At 29.7% G+C, this 20531-nt stretch overlaps 1 protein-coding gene across 4 annotated transcripts in view; it reads right to left on the reverse strand.

The window, feature by feature from the left end:
- LOC129964241 (neogenin-like) overlaps nucleotides 1-20531 on the reverse strand; it is a 307312-nt gene that overhangs the window by 30362 nt on the left and 256419 nt on the right. For 3 of the 4 annotated variants that reach the window (XM_056079001.1, XM_056078977.1, XM_056078994.1), the window contains exons 3-8: nucleotides 16971-17116; nucleotides 15161-15445; nucleotides 10073-10226; nucleotides 5071-5216; nucleotides 4721-4996; nucleotides 2040-2232 (exon numbers count right to left, since the gene is read on the reverse strand). In XM_056079001.1, the coding sequence (XP_055934976.1) occupies nucleotides 2040-2232; nucleotides 4721-4996; nucleotides 5071-5216; nucleotides 10073-10226; nucleotides 15161-15445; nucleotides 16971-17116 (1200 nt within the window). The remainder of the gene's footprint in view (nucleotides 1-2039; nucleotides 2233-4720; nucleotides 4997-5070; nucleotides 5217-10072; nucleotides 10227-15160; nucleotides 15446-16970; nucleotides 17117-20531) is intronic. The other variant, XM_056078986.1, reaches the window with a different exon arrangement.

Here is a 20531-nt window from a genome sequence, read left to right on the forward strand (position 1 = left end):
AATGCGTAAATTACAACTCAAAGAATTATGAATGCGTAAATTACAACTCAAAGAATTATGTATTCGTAAAGTGCGACTCAAAGAATTATGTATTCGTAAATTACAACTCAAAGAATTATGAATGCGTAAATTACAACTCAAAGAATTATGTATTCGTAAAGTACAACTCAAAGAATCGCGTTCAGTTGAATGCCTACAAAGTGCAAATTGTGCAAGCTTTACACTTTAATATCATTAATAAAATTCTTTGAGTTGTAATTTACGAATGCGTAATCGGTTTTTGCGTATTATTTTTTATTCGAAAGTTATGAGGTACGGAAACCCCGACAATAATTAATGAACACCCTGTATTTGCTGTGAAGAAAGGTATTTCAAGAAGACGAAAGCGGTGCTTTTTTTAATTTTGTTTGTGATATAAAATACTTCTATGTAAAAATAAACTTCTTCCAAGAACGTTGTTAAAAATGGAATTAGTCCAGTTCATAAGCCAACAGAAGAGAGCAGAATAAAAACAGTAAATAGGCAACATCTTGGGAAAAAATTAATATGGAATTATAGATATTTATTCAAGCGTAATTATTTTCGGTAGTTTTTTCAAAGACGTTTTTCCCCCTAGCTTTCACTTTTTCAATATTTGAGTTTTTAAAAGCGGAAATACTGAATTTGTTTGTAGATTTTTATTATTTAGTAACATTTTATACACAGCACTTTGTTTTATCTGTTTGTATTGGAATAGCATCCAATACGAACTTCTGGCTATACATAAAAGCACCTTTTTATTTTAAATTTTCTAGAATTAAAAAAAAAGCCTCTACTGAATATCATGTCTTAAAAAAAACTAGTAAGAGGGTCTTCCGAAAACTTTCTCGCATATTTTCTAATAAAGATGTTATCTCAGAGAACGCCTTGGACGACATTGGCGTGCAATGATTACGAAATATTAACCTTTGGCAAGAATTGAGCATTTTTATTGAATTTATCGTGTGATCCTTGGAGAATTTTTTGGCGTGCCATAAAAGTATCCGAAAATTGAATTTGTGCATTAGACTCATTTTTCTTAAATGATTGGAAGAAAACAACACTTACTACAATTACAGTAATATATTTCCATCATTGCGTTTTTGCGCTATCGCATTTTCATGTCTCTGAAAGATACAGACCGAGAGACGCTCAAAACTTGGTTGGATTTGGCTCAATTTGATAGATTTTTGCAAATCGATGTTAAATTTGTGTACCGAATTTTATCTATCTAGCTCTCCCTATCTTGTAATTAACGTGTTAACTTATATTCGGACAGCATCCAGACTTCCTCTGGTTGGAATGTGTTCAAAATTTGACAGAAATTTACAAATTTAGTGTAAAGACCGTATACCAAATTGTATCAGTCTAGCTCAAAGCATTTATAAACTGTGGTGTTGACAGACAGACAGGCACTTCGAAAAAAGGATGAGATGCTTCAGGTATGGTGGTTGGTACACAAAAAGGTAGGGGATCTGCTTCCTCCCATCGATGACCGGGCGCACTTCCTTCGGGAAGGATTGTAGCGTGACCGATGTTGGCCCTTAGAACTTAACCAATGTTCCCGCCAGTGTTGCTGTTGCGGCGGTCCGGTCATTCAGTTTTCTTTATCCGCGGGCCTTCGGGCGGGTCGGAGAGTCAGTGATATGACAAACCATAACCAGTGATGTGATATACACATACCAACGTATGAACATAAAAATGGAATTTTATTGCAAAATATTCAGATCTAAAATAAAAGCCAAACATCTATTGAAATAACTAAAATACCTATTGAATAAATTATTACTAAACATAAATTAATGCAAGTGAGTATTGCTATTTTATTTATTAAAAAATAATTTTATGATAAAATAAAATGTTTAGTGACTACTCTACTTCTCCTCTCCTCAGATTTTTTTAAAAAGTAGTTTAATTTTATATTGAAACTTCTTATTCTTTTGCAACTTGTTTCAACCGAATCGGATTACAAGGGATCTAATGTACAATTACAAAGCAAACTAAAAATAGTTTTACAATACCTCGTGGAAGTGTCTTCCTTATAGTATACAGAGTAGGCGATGATTTCTCCGTAAGTTTTATCTGGCTGCGTCCAAGACAGGGTGACGAACCTAGTGGAAACAATGACTGCTTTCACATCCACGGGCGCGGTGGGCACCTCCTTACTGTGCGTCTGGTCACCTGTGAAGGATTTGGGCTTTGCAGAAGGAGCAACTACAGGCAGTTAGTGAGATGCACAGAAGTGCAAAGACAAGCAGGTTTAATGGAGTATTATTTTTATTGGGTTAGTTTGAAGGGATTACAATTTTAAATTAGTAAATTAGGATTAAGTTTTAAATTAACAAGGGGAAGACGATGGTAAAGTGGATGCAGGAAGGTAAAATATATTTGTGAAGACAGGCATTTAATGTTAAGGCAGAAAGAAGTTTATTGGAAAGTGAAAACAAAATTAAAAAAAAAGAATAATATTATTAAAAGTGAAAAAAATAAAATAATTCTGTAAAGAAATGAACTGAAATAAAAATATTTACTAGCAAATAATAATAATATAAATTTTAAGTGAGTTAAATAACACCAGGAAAAAAGTTTAATCAGTTTTTCAAATAAAATGAAAAAAGTAAAATATTAATCATCATTTTAATTTACCTTTTATGTTTTATAGGATATGGCCACAAAAAAAAAGAAAGAAAGAGACGTGTTTAAGAATTTGAACATGCTTATTTTACCAAAAATGATGATATTCAATAGTTATGAATACATTTGCATTATTTTTTCTAATAATCTGTCTTAAACATATAGAAATAATCTTTGATGAATCGTCTTATATTATGGATAGATTTCCGATAAAATCTTTCTTTCATACCCATTAAAGATTTAAAAACATAAAATAAATTTCAGTGAACACTGGCATATAAAAATGGAAGGCATATGCATTATAATTAATCATAATGGCAAAAAATCAATATATCCGAATTCTCATTTTAAAACTGTTTAGCGTGTTTTATCTGCCAGGTACTAATTATCGGCCATGATTACAACTAGGATGGATGTATAGTAGATAAAATGAGGTTAAAGTGAAGAAAATATTTTTTTTCTCCTTTTTTTATGCTTTTTAAAAAATACTTCCTTTAAGAGAATCCATAAATTTGTAGAATTTACACTGGATTTCTTAGATTTTTATCGAGTAAACCCAAAATGGGAAAAGAAAATAATTCGCTTAATCATTTTTTATAAAAAAATAAATTTGACATTAGTAATCAATGCATCAAAACTTCTAAATTAATTCTATGGACCTTTTTTTAACCATAATTTCGTAATTTTTCAAGGTTATCCAACAGAAAATAAATAAGTGAGTATTAAAATTTGAAGATATACATTAAATCTTAAAAAATATCTCATTTTACTGAAACGTTTCAAAGATATATCACAGAAAATTAAAATCTTTATAAGGTTGAAAGTATACAATTATTGTTTTCCTTTCTTAATGCATGTATGCGTTCTTAACGGTTTTTTGAAAAGCCAGGAGTGCTATCTTAGATTCTTTTCAAGAGTAATAAAAGTGACTAACAGGGATAATAAATAATAGAGTAATAAGAGTGATAAGTAATGGTGACTAACGTGGATGGAATAAAATCAGTAAAGCAACCTATATACTGCCTGGAGCATTTGCAAAATCTTGATAAGGAGACACCTTACGAATTACCTTAATTCAACGCAGGCAGAGTTCAGGTTGTTGACTATATTATATTCAAAAGAATTTGTTTTGTCCTGGCTCATCCTATCAAGTTATAAGTTTGCAATACGATAAACAATATCATGTTTTTCTGTTTTTTTCCAGAACATATTTATTTATGGACATTTTAAAGAACCTCTTGCAAATTTCAGTTTTCTTCGACGAAAATCTAATCTTTTTGTTTGAATGAAAATAAAATTCGGGAGGATAGAATAAAAATTATAGAAGGATCATATAGAATAATTTTTCCTTTTTTGAAGGCATTTGCAATTAAAACTAACAGACCCAATTAAGCCGAATTTCATTTATAGATTGTAGAATAAGAATATGAATTCCGAAAAAAAAAATTCGAAGAGGCACGTCATTATCTAATACTAAAAAATCTGCAACCCTGATACTGAAATTGAAAATCTGGGCTGGGAACGCTGATACTGATAAATAACATATTTTCTGCAAGTTTCGAACAGTTTATCATTCATTTTGGGGCGCATTTTTTATTATTAGAGCGTTAATAAAATTTTGCATAATTCATTTTCCATTAGTTCGTTCTAATTATGACATACTTTTATTTAAAAATTGCCAAAATCTCAAATACTACTAAATTTTGTTGCTTTTTTTTACAGAATTTGTCAATATACGACTTCTACAGTACCCTTACGAAATTACATTTCAGTTTGTTCATCAGTTTTATCCGAAGATGTTTCTTAACAAAGAAAGTTATTTTATGGCTACCTTGTACATTTTAATATTAAGTTTTATTCTTCTGTAAATCTTTTATTCTTTTGTATCGTAAAAGAATGGAATAAATCTTGCATTCAAACATATTTTTAAACTTTTATTTTTATGCAATTGTGAGACATATCCCTTCTTTGATAATAAGTGTTTATTCGATGCCTTATAATATAAATTTATGCAATATAATTTAAATAGACTAAAACTATACATGCATCAAAAATAAAAATTATTAACCTGGTTGCAGCAGTATCAGTTGAGCAGTCGCCTGAACAGCTCCAGCAGGATTGATCGCAAAGCACTGGTAGACGCCTGCGTCGGATCGTACGAGACCCAGAACTCGAAGATTGTAGCCATTCACCAGTTTGAAATATTCACTCTGGATGATGGCGTCACCATTTTTCAACCAGTGCACTTTCGGCTCAGGTTTGCCGTACACTTCGCATTCCAGCTCGACGTCTTCTTTTTCGTATGCGTACACAGTTTTGGGTTTTTTGACGAACCGAGGTGGAACTGAAAAATGCATTAGATATGGCAAACCATTCAGCATTCATAGCCAAAGGGGAAAAAAAATTTGATTTTCTTACCTTGTACTTCGAGGGTGGCACTGGTGTCCACAGAGTCCACATGGTTTTCTGCGCGACACATATAAGTACCATCGTCTCCTTCTTTGACAGGATTTATCATCAAGCTTCCAGCGCCAACGATACGATGCCTGCCGTCAGATCCGTCTCTATAAAAGGAGAAAATGGTATTATGGTAAATTGAAGTGAGAATTTCAGTTGTCATGCAGACATTCTTATATATGCTATATAAACACAAAAATAATTTAATTCTTGAAATTCCTTTCCTTTTAAATAACAAATATTAAGAGAGTCCTAAAAATTTCTTCCTTTTTTTTATACGAAATGAATACACAATATTTATTGTTGTTTAAGGTCGGTTTATTAATTTATATATAAACACAAAAATTATCTAATTATTGAAATTTCATTCATTTTAAATAAAAGTATTAGGACGTCCCATAAGTTTCTCCCCTTTTTTGATACGAGATGAATACACAATATTTTTCACTGAAGGTTTGTTTATTGTTATATTATATATGAATCGTTCCGTTCCATCACCTTCTTCCATCTTTCATTTCTCATTATTCCTTCTTTCCAAAACTGTTGTGGCTTACTTACAAACTAATGTTCAACATTCGTTTATTTTTATTTCTTTTAAGCAATATATCCGCTTATAATGGACATTATTTTTTTAATGACAGAAACAAGTTAAAGTCAGATGAAGTAAGAGCTGGGGAGTACAGAAAATATGTTAGAACTTCTCAATTAAACTTTTCTCTTACAAACAATGTATTTCTCTTACAGTGTTGTATTGTTATGATGAAAAACAACGCCTCATCAATCCCAACTCCGATCGTTTTACAATGGCGACTTTCTATTTATCACGGTGATTGGAGTATTTGGCAGAATTGATGGTTTCGCCTTGAAGAAGAAGCTCGTAGTAGACAACACATTCCCAATCCCACCAAATGGACAAAATAACTTTCTTTAGGTGAAGTCTAGGCTTCGCGACAATTGAAATTTATTGTCTTTAAACCAAGTGCGTTTTCGATATACAGTTTAATATAATTCTAGGTCTCAAATCCAACGACAAGAATCCTCTTTAAGAAAGGATCATTTCTATGTCGCTAGAGAAGTAAATCGCACATAGAAACGCGATTCATAAGGCTGGTCTCCGTCAATGGGTCAAATTTCTCTCCGATTGGCCTATTTTATCCTGATAAAATTATTATGTATCTAAGTGGGAGTCTAAGTGATATCCACTATTTCGAGCTCAATATATCTCAGATTTTCAGCGAGCATGGCTTTCATAAGGTTCGTATCCGTCATTGCTGGTCGGTCACTGCAGTCTGCATCTGTCAAGTCAAAATTACTAGTTCTAAATATTTTAAAGAAATTGCGGATGATCGTAACAGTCAGTACTATTTCCATAAACGGTGTAAATCTCGTCTGTAGTATTTTTTGCATTACTATCTGCATTGCTTCTTATAAAGCAATGAAGCAACACTTCTTTAATGCGTCAAATTAATCCAAATGCTTCCTGAGTTATCCATATTGAATAAAGTAAGAAAGTTTTTTTTTTCTTTCAACCAGATTATGTCACTAACGAAATACACTTTAAAAGAAACTGATATCATAAAGGGACCAAAAGGTAAGCCTCCATCTGAAAACCATTCTTAGCGATGTACAAAAGAAACTTACGGAACACTTAATACATATGTCTCGAGATGAGACTAATCGAAAACGATAGTATATAGTTTTTTGTGACAGTAAAATAGTTATATTCGTTATGTCGAATTAAAACAATGACAAAAATTACTACAAAGCTTTTGGCATTTCATCTGTTTCACGCTGGTAATAATACCAAAAGTGATTATGTGGTTGATTTGAAATTATCATATATTTTTTGTGTAAATTTTCTACCAGTTCATTCATTTAAAGAATTCCGGTTAAACAGAGAAAACAATTCCTTAATTTAATCAGAAACAATTCATTAATTAATGAAAATAATTTTCGTATATACAAACGACGGAAAATATTTTTTGTGATAGTAAAATAGTTCTATTCTTTATCGCTTACTAACAAAAAAAATATTGCATAACCTTTGGTATTTCATCCAATAATTTCTTTTACTAGTTATTTTTTCAGTTATAGTTTTTTTTCTGGTTACTATGGTAATAATATCAAAAGAGGGCATGTGATTAGGTAATTGAAATAGTTGTCACACATTTTGCTTGATATTTTCAATCTGTTGATTATTTCATGAATTCTGGTTTAACAAAGAAAACGGTTCTTCAGTTAAATGAAAAGCAAATCATTAAATCATGAGCAAGTTTATTATTAACTATAATGCGGAAATGTTTTTATTATTCAAAAGTATTTTTTATTAAAGGTAATGTTAGATACTGCATATTTTCAAAACTGGGAAAAATACAGTAAAAAAAGAAGCATAAAAATACTTAAGATTTGAAAAGAAAAAAACTAAAAGAGAAAAGAAGAACAAGATCATAACAAAAATATTATTGAAAGATTTAGACTAATTAAAATGACATTGCTTTTATATAAAAAAAAAACCTATAAAAATTTAAGATAACAGAATTAATACAAGATACCAACTTCAGATTTACATACCAAATACAAAATAAAAATTTAATTTTAATACACTAGTTTTCTCCTTTTATATTTTAAACAGCAAACAACTTTTTTTTAAAGAAACTTTCTTCAGTGTGCTAGACATTACAAAAAAATTTTTCAAATCATCGACTTAATTTAGGGGAAAAACTGCGCATGTTTTATAAAATGATTTATTATATAAATTGATTTTATAGTTAAGATATTTCCACCTAATTTTGCAAAGACATCATATTAAAAAAAAAAGCTATTTCTTTCACTAGTTTCAAAAACATGACCCGAAATAATACTATTTTTTTCATCTATTGATGATATCAATCACTTCAATCCTTTGCATACTTTCCGAGCAGCTCTCTTTTTTTTATTTTTTATGAAGCGATCAAGTGGAGATGTGGCCGATGCGGATGACACTGGTGATTTATTACGTGCATCTGAGATGCAAGCTCAGCAGGAATTTTGTATTTATCAGAAAATACAGAGGATGAGATTTTTCTAAGGAAGGGTTTGCTTGAAATATCTAACGAAATTAATTTTCCTTTCAATAAATGAAATAGAAATAAAAATTAATTTTTATTTTATATAATTAATAGAAATGTTCAAATAATTTTTGCTACTAAAATATAATATCAAATTTATGGCAGCACCGTTTGTTCTGACCTCTAAATAGAGGCGTAATGGTTATCAATTTAATAAGTTAACTACCACGCAATTTGGGGTATAACTCATGTTACTGTTGACAGTGTCTCGCAAAGTGTAGTAATTGACATGTCTTTTTTTTATTTTTCAAGAGAAATCATGGTGGTTTTATTTCAGGGTTGCAGTCAATATGTTAAATGTTATGGGCGGTATATAAATTCTTGTATATATTTTTATTACTTTATTAATATTGTTCATTCTCGGATTTGGAAACCCTCTACGTCTTTGCGCATGCGTCAAAATGCATTTATTTCATCATAAAAGCAAAGATGTTTACATGTAACAATAATGTGAATTCAAATTATTAGGAGGCGAATTGTTACGTTAGATTCTAATAAGTTTCTTTGTTATGTTTCTACCGTCTGAAATTTTCAAAATGCATTTATCAGATATTAAATATCATAAAGAATGGGCTTATATTATTAACTAAATATTTTTATGTATAGTTTTCTTTTGTTCCTATATAATTACTTTTGCACAAAAAAGCAGAGAAATTTGGATTCCATTAGCATATTAAAGTAAGTGGAAATTGAAATGAAGGGATATTTTAAAATAATTTACCTTAAAGCAAAGCAAAAAAAGAAAAAATCATGAAATAAATGATTTATTAAGTTTTTAGTCATAAATCTGTACAGGAAATCGTAGGAAATGATTTGAAAACAGTTATAGTTCTATAAGTATGAAAACATACTTATAGTTCTATTTAAAAGCGATATAAAACATCGCTCCTTTAATCTTACAAAACTGTAATTTTATATTTTAGAACCCCAAAATTTGAACGTTGATTGAAGAAACCAAGGAACTAATTCGAATTGATCTGACTATTCATTTTTTATTCTAAGAACATTTTGTATAAAAAGTTTAGACTTCGAAATTCAAAATAGCGCCACAAATGATTTAATAAAATTGACGAATGTTGGAAGATGTCAAGATTTTAATGGATACGCAATCCTATTTTAAAGTTCCCCCCTCCAGCGAAATGTGATCTAAAAAAATATGTTGAATGTAAATAAAGAAAACAGAGTAACTTCTTTCTTACAAATTTCGTTTCTTGCTAGATTCAAACATTAATATAACTAAGAAGTTTAGTCATGTGTGGCGTCTTTATGACTGTTACAACTGTAATTTGATTTAAGTTGACTTCCATCAAATGAAATAAAAACAGAGTAACCGCCTCTTGCCTAGTCAACAGGGGTAGACGTAATCTCAATGTACAACGTCGCGAAAGCACAGGTAAAAGAATTAAGAATGTGTCTTAATGCCATTACTGGTTACGGTACAACCTTTCCTACAATTTTGCACATAGCATTCATTTTACCTTTTTCCTGTTTAAAATTTTATTAACATAATGTTCGTTTTTCTGTATTGAATTAAAAGCATTGAATATTTATATGTAATATTTTGTTCCTGTATTATATTATTTACAAGTTTTATCTTGTTTCTATAATATTATATATATATATAACTAAAATGTTCCTGTAGGAGGTACATTCCAACATGAAAGTGGAGGTATTTCTACTTTACAGTCTTAAAGTAACCATCTGGAACAGGAATGCATAATTGTTACTTTTGCTAGAGATTAAATTTCCACAGAAAAATAATTAATTTAATAATAGTGGATTTATCTATGCATAGTAGATATTTTTGCTATAATATAAAAAAATGGCCGATTCATTTCCTTTAACATTTTACTTACTGCAAGTCAATAGTTGCTCCGTCTTTCAGCCAAGTGATTTTAGGAGTTGGATTTCCATTAGCAGCGCAATCCAAAGTGATGCTCTCGGATTCCACAACGAAACTGCTGCGGGGCACGGCGATGAATTGTGGTGCCGATAATTTACTTACTTCAGCTAGAAATCAAGCAAAGAGAATAAACATTCATAAATAGAAATTCATAAGAACAATGGTTACAGAATCTCTGCAATGAAACAGAATCAATATTTAAGATTAAAAAAATTATGAGAAATAATATTTATTAACAGAAATTCATAGAAATAATATTTATTAACAGAAATTCATAGAAATAATATTTATTAACAGAAATTCATAGAAATAATATTTATTAGCAGAAATTCATAGAAATAATATTTATCAACAGAAATTCATAGAAATAATATTTATTAATAGAAATAATATTTATTAACAGAAATTCATAGAAATAATATTTATTAATAGAAATAATATTTATTAACAGAAATTCATAGAAATAATATTTATTAATAGAAATTCATAGAAATAATATTTATTAACAGAAATTCATAGAAATAATATTTATTAATAGAAATTCATAGAAATAATATTTATTAACAGAAATTCATAGAAATAATATTTATTAATAGAAATTCATAGAAATAATATTTATTAACAGAAATTCATAGAAATAATATTTATTAATAGAAATTCATAGAAATAATATTTATTAACAGAAATTCATAGAAATAATATTTATCAACAGAAATTCATAGAAATAATATTTATTAATAGAAATAATATTTATTAACAGAAATTCATAGAAATAATATTTATTAATAGAAATAATATTTATTAATAGAAATTCATAGAAATAATATTTATTAATAGAAATTCATAGAAATAATATTTATTAACAGAAATTCATAGAAATAATATTTATTAATAGAAATTCATAGAAATAATATTTATTAACAGAAATTCATAGAAATAATATTTATTAATAGAAATTCATAGAAATAATATTTATTAACAGAAATTCATAGAAATAATATTTATTAACAGAAATTTATAGGATCAATGGTTGCAGAATCATCGCAATGAAACAGAATCAATTTTTAAGATAAAAAAATGTTACGAGAAATAATATTTATAGAAATTCCGTTCTCCAAATTTCATAATTCTGGCTCAAAGCGTATTTGAGTTATCTTTGTCACAGACAGACTAACATTTTCGAACTTAAGAAGGTCTAAAACGTGGAGATTCGTCAAAACTATATTTTCTCTATACTTCGTATATGAGAAAGTAAAAATCAAGCTTTCATTATCACACCTCGCAATTATTATAATCACACTCTATTTCAACTCACCAGCATTATCGTTCTTTTGCTTAAAATCACCAGGCTTTCTCTCATTGAAAATACACTCCACTATTAAAAATGTAAAATGCTTCTAAGTTTCGACAAAAAATGGAAACATAAAACTTCATAACAAAAGAAGAACTTCCTTAGAACTTCATAACAAAATATGCAATGGCGAACTAGGATTGAAAACTCGATTTAAAAACAGAAATTCAGCAATAAATATTCAGCAATCTGAGTATTTATTTTCAATATACGAACCTACATATTTACATATTTGGTGATCGATATCTGAATAAAAAATAACTATTAAACTGGAGTATTTATGAAGAAAGGTTCATATTATTTTATACATGCGTCAATATATTTAACAAAAATGTTCGTTTTCAACTACTTTATAGTTTAAATAATCACATTATAAATCAAGCTTCAACAGTTGGTAACTTCTGCATCGATTCTATGACCTCTTTTCGAAACTGTAATGCCAATATATTCCAAACAATGAGCTATTCCTTGCATGCGTTGAAAATTCATAGCCAGGGCGCAGCTTGAAGGCACGGAATAAATGCCACTTTTTCCAAAACAAATTCTGACAGCATAAACATTATCGCTCCGCTTTTGATCAATCCGGGATTTTGATTTTCCTTTTTATGCTTTTGGAATCATTTTAAGCGGCCATAAATATTCTGCAAGTAGCGCGTTTTCCAGCGCAATAAATTGCTTCTTGTAGTATCAAGAAAGGGAGTGGTAGCACGTAAGATGTTTGAAGTATTAAAAGAAGAGGTAGAGATTTTTTAATCGGCTCCCAAGCCGTAATCTGATCTAACACTTGGCAGGTTGTAAAGGCAGGCTACCATTAAAAAGATATTGAACTGAATCTATTCTCGTTAAACTAATGGGCCCATAAAACTTCTTTGGCTACTTACTGCCAGAAGGGTTCTAAATTACCGCTGAGATTTGGCTATCAATCGAAGCTTTGAATAAAATGATGACTTTTAATAAAACTAGAACGGCTTAAGCTTCCAGAAAGTGATTTATGGCACAGAATAGAACCCACAGATTCTTCTTTGCAGTAAATATATTAACGTGCGAAAAAGCTCAACGAGTTATTTTATAAATTTAAATAATAAGCTAAATTGTAAAGATCTTCTGCAGGTAATCCAACTATCAATCTTACACTTTTACTTTCTCGGATACATTTTATAGACAAACTACAGTAATCATAAAAATATCTTGTATTATAATATATTAAAACTCGAAATCTTGACGAATCTGCATATTTTAGAACTCCCTGCGTTCGAAAAACACATTTTCGGAAAATGTCCGTTCATGACAAAGATAATCCAAAAAGCTAGATGGTTGAAATTAAGCTAGATGGTTCAAATTTGGTATGCAGTCTTTACACCAAATTTTGAGTAAAATCTGGTTCACAGGAGCCTGTATGTTCGAAGTCCGAATATACGTTTACACGATAATTACAAAACTAAGAGAGTTAAATAAACAAAATTCGGTACACAAATTTAACGTCTATAATATAGACACTTGTCAAATTTTGAGCCAAATCCAACTACGAGTGACTGTCTGTCGGTCTGCACTTTCAGAAACATGTAAACACGATCATTCAAAAATCCGATCACTTAAACATATCAAATTTGGTACGGAATTTTTTGATTACAAGTGCAATTTTGTGTCGAATTTTTGTTTCAATTGGTTGCGAAGAAGTATCTGAAACAAAATTCAATTTTTGAATACTATTAACGCCAAATAACTCGCCAAGTTTAATACAATATATTTATTAAAACTGCTAAATTCCTTCGAAAAGTTAATATTTCGTAGCTATTGTATGTCAGTGCCAAGTAATGCGTTATCTGGTACAAGTTTCTTAGGGAGAACGCGAGAAAGTTTTGAAGAGACCACTCCCACTTTTATGAGTTATTAGTTACTGGTTATTTTCAAATTCTGTCATTAATAAGAAACCAATAGAAGTGATCACCCCGAAACTTTCTCCGCACCCCACGATTAAAATTTACGATCTTGAGCAAGGCCGTTAACGCCCCAAGTGTTCGGATTTTTATATTCAAGATTTCGAGCATGGACGTTTTGGGGTTTGTAGGAAGAAAGAAAACCGAATATGCCATTTGGACTCCCTTTTTTTAGATCTATTGAAATTTCATTTGTATATAAATACACATTTAATAACAAGATTATGACTACATTTCATTTATCCAGATTTTCGCGTTTAATTGCACGCTAAAATACGAATTACCAGACAGTCAACCCTCTAGACGTATTTCTTATGAAATTATATATACTTCAGATGCAAAAACTTTTTTTTAACCGCTGAATCTAAATTTTACTCAAATGAGTAAAATTTAGATTCAGCGGTTAAAAAAAAGTCTAATTCTTTAAATTTTGTAGTTATAGCATTCATTTGTACTAGAATAGTCAGCAAGATTTTTCTACGAAAGGATTTAAAAATTTGATAGCTCAAAACTTTTTTGAATTGTCATATTCACAGATAAACATATATTATCCTATTTTTCTGACTCAGAGAAGTTTGAATTGTGGAGAATAGTCAAAATATTAAGTTCGTGTGTTTTGACTATTACAAGACTTTGTATGCTTTGTGTATGAAAAAATAATCAAAGCAATTTGCAATCAGTGCATGTTATATTTGAAATATTATAAGCAAAATATGATTGCCTTGATTATGATTGTATATGATAATCTTGAAATATGATTGCTTCAGTAAGGTCATAAAATAATTTACACAAACAGATATTGACGTAATTGCGAATCCGTGTTAAAGATAAATGGCGCATACCTAATGGTGTTTGGTAACAATACTGAATTTTTTGTTTTTGAAATGCTGAATTATGATTGCATTATAAAATTGTTAAGAATAGGAATCTAAAATCTCAATTTCATATGACGAATGCTTACGGAAACCGTCTAAAGAATTTCAAAATATTCACTTTCAAAATATTGAAGTAAAAGCAGCGAAATCGGCTCAATTGTTCAGGCTGCGGGATATTTCAAAATTTTATTACAATTTTGTGATCTTTCTCGAAACCGGATGTTGGTGGGGAATATATGTCTACCTATGTCATATCAAAGGAGCCAACAGTTTTCACACGAAACAAAAATGGAAAAATCGAACAAGTGATTGAGGTTAAGAACTACTTTTTGGCTTTGCCAATTATTTTAAATATATAGATTATATCTTAAGCACCTATTATAGAAAGAGTTTCAAAAATTGCAGAATATGAAGTGTAATATTTTAGATTTTGAAACGTTTTTTGATTTGAATTTGGATTAGAATTTGAATGTTTATCTTAGACGTTTAGAACTTATTAGATTTCATGAACATATAACAATATAACATATAACAAACATATATATATAACAAATAATAATAATATATTATTTCTATATAACAAATATAATATGACAATATAACAAATAACAAAGTTCTCTCAATAATAAAAAGTTTTTGCTTCAGAAAAATGCAGATTTTTATCCAAAATTAATATGCATTTTCAATGACTTTCCATTAGAGAAGCATTTGTTGAACTAATGATTTTATTATTATTTTTAATTTTTCTAAGCATATTCAGTATAATTTAAACATAAGTTGAAGAGCCATGATAATAATGATAATAATAAAAAATAAATGAAGGATAACTCCCTATAAAGCAAATTGAATTTCAAAGAATCCACATTCAAATGACTCACCATAATCTAAACTAACAGTAAGTGTTCCAATGGCACTGATTCTGTGCCTTTCAATGTTGGAAGCATTGCATTTATAAGTGCCACTATCTGAGGATTTGACATGTTGGATTTCTAGCGCTCCGCTAGGTAGAAGGGTCATACGATCTTTGTCCAATCTTAAAAGACGATCGTCTTTGTACCAAATGATATCAGCTGGCGGATGACCTTGAATGGAACAGGGAAAGTATGCAGTTTGCCCGGGATACACGGTCAAATCATGAGGTTGCTCGTCAAATCTCGGAAGATCTAGAAACAGAAAAAATTAATGTAATAAAATGGAATGCTAATAATAGGAGAAAAAAGAATTTGAATGCCGCGCTCCAACTGTGCTAATATATTAAAATTACAAGATCTTAATACAGTGGAAAAAGTTTTATGGAAAAAAAATGATAGTTCCAATTCTACTTTGTTTTACTTGTATTTAAGAAAGGGTTAATGGTAAAGGAAAATAACGTTATCCTCTGTTTGTTAAAATGATCTTCGAGCATCTAAGCAGAAGTTTGAGTTAGCTCCTGTAAGCTGGAACAGATAGCCGTTTTGAAGGATTTTCAGTGGAAAAATATTTAGTGACTTTTTTTTCAGGATTTTCAGTGGGAAAACATGTGACTATCTTTCTGAAGGACTTTCAGTGGGGAAAATGTCTGGTTGTCTTTCTGGAGGACTTCCACTGAAAATAAACATCTTGATGCCTTCCTTAAGGATTTTTAATAGGAAAACGTTTGCCTCTCTTTCTGAAAGACCAACTGGAACAGAAAGTAAGTCCTGTTCTTCACTGGATACGACCATTTCCGACATACCTACACAGATTCCATTTGGCCAACTCTCTGTAGCTGTGGGGAGATAGGATTGCCAATTCACTAAGCCACCAATGGCTTGCTAACTCTGTCATGGCACATGAGACAGTCAGAAACAAATATCGAGAAAAATGGTATAGAAGAGTTGCATAGAATATACTTTCTCGCGGCAAGATCAATGCTATAATAAATAATGTTTACAAATACCAAGACCTCTTCCATACCATTCATTAACTAATATCAAAATGTCATTCATAAAAATCCGTTTAAATTCTTCCATCGTAACTGATACCATTATATTTATCATCAATTTTTATCTTTTTTTCAGTTTTTCCATTTCTTCTGTTTCTTTCCTCTTGTGCTCATCCAACTGGTTAGATAACAACATAATAAGCAGAGGGAGTTCAGAATGGCATTCTGTTATGTCTTTTCGAATGAGCTTCAATGGTAAAATATCTGGTTGCATTCCTGAAGGATTTTCAGTTGAGAAATATCTGGTGGCCAGCCTAAAGGATTTTTAGTGGATTCATTTGCAAGGGCAATCGTGAATTCTTTAAAAAAATTCAAAGGACAGAAACCAATTACAATGAGCATTGAAGGTCCTGTATAAATTACCAGAATCTCATTTCAGAAACTCTATACTGATGTATAAAATTAACACAATGAATTTAGATTCATTTTCTATTTTCAGCTATACCATGACGAGTTTTCTGTTATTACAGACCATCATTTTCTGCAAAGACTTACAACGATACAACAGTTAATGCGTTTAATTCTACGGAATTTATTCACAGCGTTGATTTTTCTTGAGTATGTTTACTGGAATGCATTCTCTAAACAAGCGTTCTTTAACCAAATTTAAATGTCTTCCGTGAAAGTGTTTGTTATCCAAATTGTTCATACTCTAAAGAGTTCATTAAAAGATCACTTACTCTGTAAATAAACATTTTCATTAATGAAAAGTGAATGACACCTACTAGCAATCTGGAGTTTGGCGGGCTTACTGACGATAGTACCAACATCCTTGAAAGTGGCCGCACACTGGTACATTCCTTCGTCGGGTCTTTCATTCCGAGTGTGATGCACCTGGCTGATGAACAACGAGCCATTGTTCATGATGGATCTGAAAAAAAAAAAAAACGTTCTCGTGATACAGAGTACGTCTGAACAGATGGTTAATGGAAGTCACACATTCTTTTGATTGTTTTCCGGCTACCAAAAAATGTTAACTCTGTAGGTTTTAGATTGACAATAAGATGTAATTCAACTAGGCACTTGTAAATGTAGATGGAAAATTTCTTTTTGAGTGAGTGAATAAAATAACTGTTTGATGCGGACAGATCTTGCGACAAGGAATAATGGTAAAATTTTTCTCAAGGAGTTTCTATAAAGAAGATTTATATAAAGTAAATTACAGAATAATTGCTGGGTTTAAATTACATTTCAATAAGAATTACAGTTATGGAAATAAAAATCTCATAAAAAAGGGAACCTTCCGATTTTTTTAGAGTAGTTACAAATGTTCTATTTGTCTTCCTTTCATTGCACGACACACATCTGTATGGTGATTCAGATCTCTCCAGAAGTGGTGAAGTAACAGTTGCCAAATATTTTTGATAGTAAATTCGACAACTCATTTAACGAAATAGCGTATATACTATGTTTTTAAACAATCTTAAGTATGTAAATCGTAAATCATACGGTCTTGAGACTTTGGCCGATCCAGCATTGAGGGACTATATCTATACTTATAATAAAGTTCAATGTATGTGTGTGTGTGTGTGTGTGTGTGTGTTTGTGTGTTGGCGCTCTACAGGCCAGACTATTTGACCTACAGGTACCAAATTTGGCAAGTGTATACTTTGGGGGCCAGAAATGTGCACCTCGGAGCGATTTTTTTGAATTTTTAATTAATTAAAAATGAAGTAAAATTTTGGCGTTTTTTCGACGATAACTTCCGAAAATATTATCGTACAAAAATAAATTTTACATCAAATAGAAGTTTAAAAAATTAAATTTTTAATGATATCAATGTTTTTACCTTCAAATTAAATTTCTATTTTTAATAAATTTTTAAATAAATATTTTAACCATATTTTTAAAAAATTTATTTCCTATAAAATAAAAATAAATTTAATCTTCACGAGCACGTTTAGCGTCCATGGAAAAAAAAGTTTTTATCAATGTGTTGCCATCACATTGATAGAAAATCAAATTCAAATATAAGTTAACTGTTACTGAGAATTAAAACTTTGAAAGTATAATTTTCTGCACGTGTGTGTATGAAATGAAATAAATATGAATTATGATGTTTTTTGAAAACTAAATGCAAGGAAACGTTTTTTGTGATCTTTTCCAATGCCAATATTACTAATTCAATGAAACAGTTTTATTTAAGGCAAATATGGTTTAATAGCTGTAAGATATCTACTCCAATCGGAGTCCAAGAGCTAATTTGTAGACCTTTAGTAATAGACATACATCTGCTAACAAATGGTCTAAGTGAAATAAATAATTATATTCTACGTAAATTAAGTCAATAAATGCTGATGAATTAAAAATTTAAAATTTTTACATATATCATCTGCCTGCGAATAATATTTAACAAAATATTCTTGAGACACTAATACCTTAAATAAAAAGAAATTGCACTCCAATCAACTAAATTAAACATTAAAGCTGACCGATTTACGAAAATTTCAATATCACTATTCTATAAAAACGGGCTATTTCAGACCGTCTCAAAGAAGCCAATCATCTCCCGGGATTTCTCAAGAGTGATTGGCATAGATTATGAAAATGTTGATTGCTCTAATATTGTAATATTCAAAACTTAATAAATCGGTCAGATTTGATCACAGAAGATAGAAAAATTTATTTATTTATTTAAAAGTTGGAGTGTCATGAGTATTTTGCAGAATAAGATTAATTAGGACCAAAGGGCTCTCTAAAATTTAAACTTCATAATTTTTTGAAGGATATTTATAAATCGACTAAAATAAAATATTATTGACATCATTCAAATTCTTTAGAAAATAAAACTAGAAACTGAATTTTACGATGAAGCCGTGAAATTTTTGTTAAATAATTTTTTGAGATATTAAAAATTATAAAAATTATTCTGTAGTGCACATAAGACTTCAATGCCGAACGACCCTGCTTCAATACACCCTTGGATTCAGTAAAAAGTCTTTATATTAACTGCAGTTTCATCATTTCCATTTTAATTTAAAATTGAATTTTACGGGCGCTGATAGAAAATTAGAAAGAGATGCGTAGTACAATGATCAGAAGGGCTTAAGGCCTACATAATAAGTGAACTATATGACTATCAAAATTTGAAGATAAAAATATTTTACTGATAAACCTATTATGAGACCAAATTATATCAAATACAAATCGAACTTTTTAACTGGCATTAATACTGGAGAACTGGCTGATCGCCAAAAGCGGCTCGTATAGAATAAGTTTGCGCTCCATTTGATAGCTTACATGAAAAAGTGAAAGAATAGAAATAAGTTATTTTCATTGTTTGACTTTTTTATCCTTTTTCACTTATTATAGATGTATATATATATTTTGAAGTCCGGTGATTATTTTGCAATTACTCTATATTAAACCAATTCATTTATTTCGCACACAACGATTTCAAATTCATGTTTCATGTTTAAATTATAGTTATTTCTTTACTTTTATCTCAAGAGACAAACATTTCCATTATTTTAAACATTTCATTAACAAAAATAATCTCGCATTTACTATCACATCCAGTAAAGCATATTTATTACTTCCTTTTTAATAATAAATACAAGTTTTATTAGCATAGATAATGTAGCATTAACCATTTTCTTTCTTCTTTTAACCATATTTTGAGAATGAAGAATCTATGCGAACAGGGATTCTGATAAGATAAAAATTTTAAAATACTTTCTGTAAACAAAACTACATATGCTTTTGCATTTCAGATTTTAATTAAGATTCCAATAAATAATATTAATTTGAAATTATATCCAAAGTTAATTAAAAGAAATAAAGACACATAGTGCACAGCAGCAATACTGAAAAAAAAGCGAAAACATTTCCTACATGATGGTAATCATTAATTACTAAAGTATTTCAAAATACGTAATTTTTTCTAAACTTCGATTCCTCGGTAAATAATGATCTTAAAATAAATGTTTCGTTCCCAAAATTTAAAAAAGATTTTTGGAAGTAATTAAACAATGAAGCAGGAAATCAAGCAATTTCACTTACTTCAAAGTCAGTTGAAATCTTTTATTTAATTATTTACGCGTAGGCGATTTCCTACTTTGTCACAGCACAATTTTCACTGCTTTTTGTTGTCTTCGCTGGATTTAATCAATTTCAAGTGTCACATTTTCTCAGTTTGATTTGTTTGAAATAAAGCTCGCTAGTATCTTCAGAAAAATGTTCTGCTTTCAATTTTAAAAAAATTATTTGAAGAAATAATACGAAATATAAGTTTTAAAACTTCCGTAATCTTAATGTTATAATATACTAATTTAAACTTGCTTCAA

The sequence above is a fragment of the Argiope bruennichi genome, chromosome 1, assembly GCF_947563725.1.
Source record: "Argiope bruennichi chromosome 1, qqArgBrue1.1, whole genome shotgun sequence".
NCBI classification, from domain to species: domain Eukaryota; kingdom Metazoa; phylum Arthropoda; class Arachnida; order Araneae; family Araneidae; genus Argiope; species Argiope bruennichi.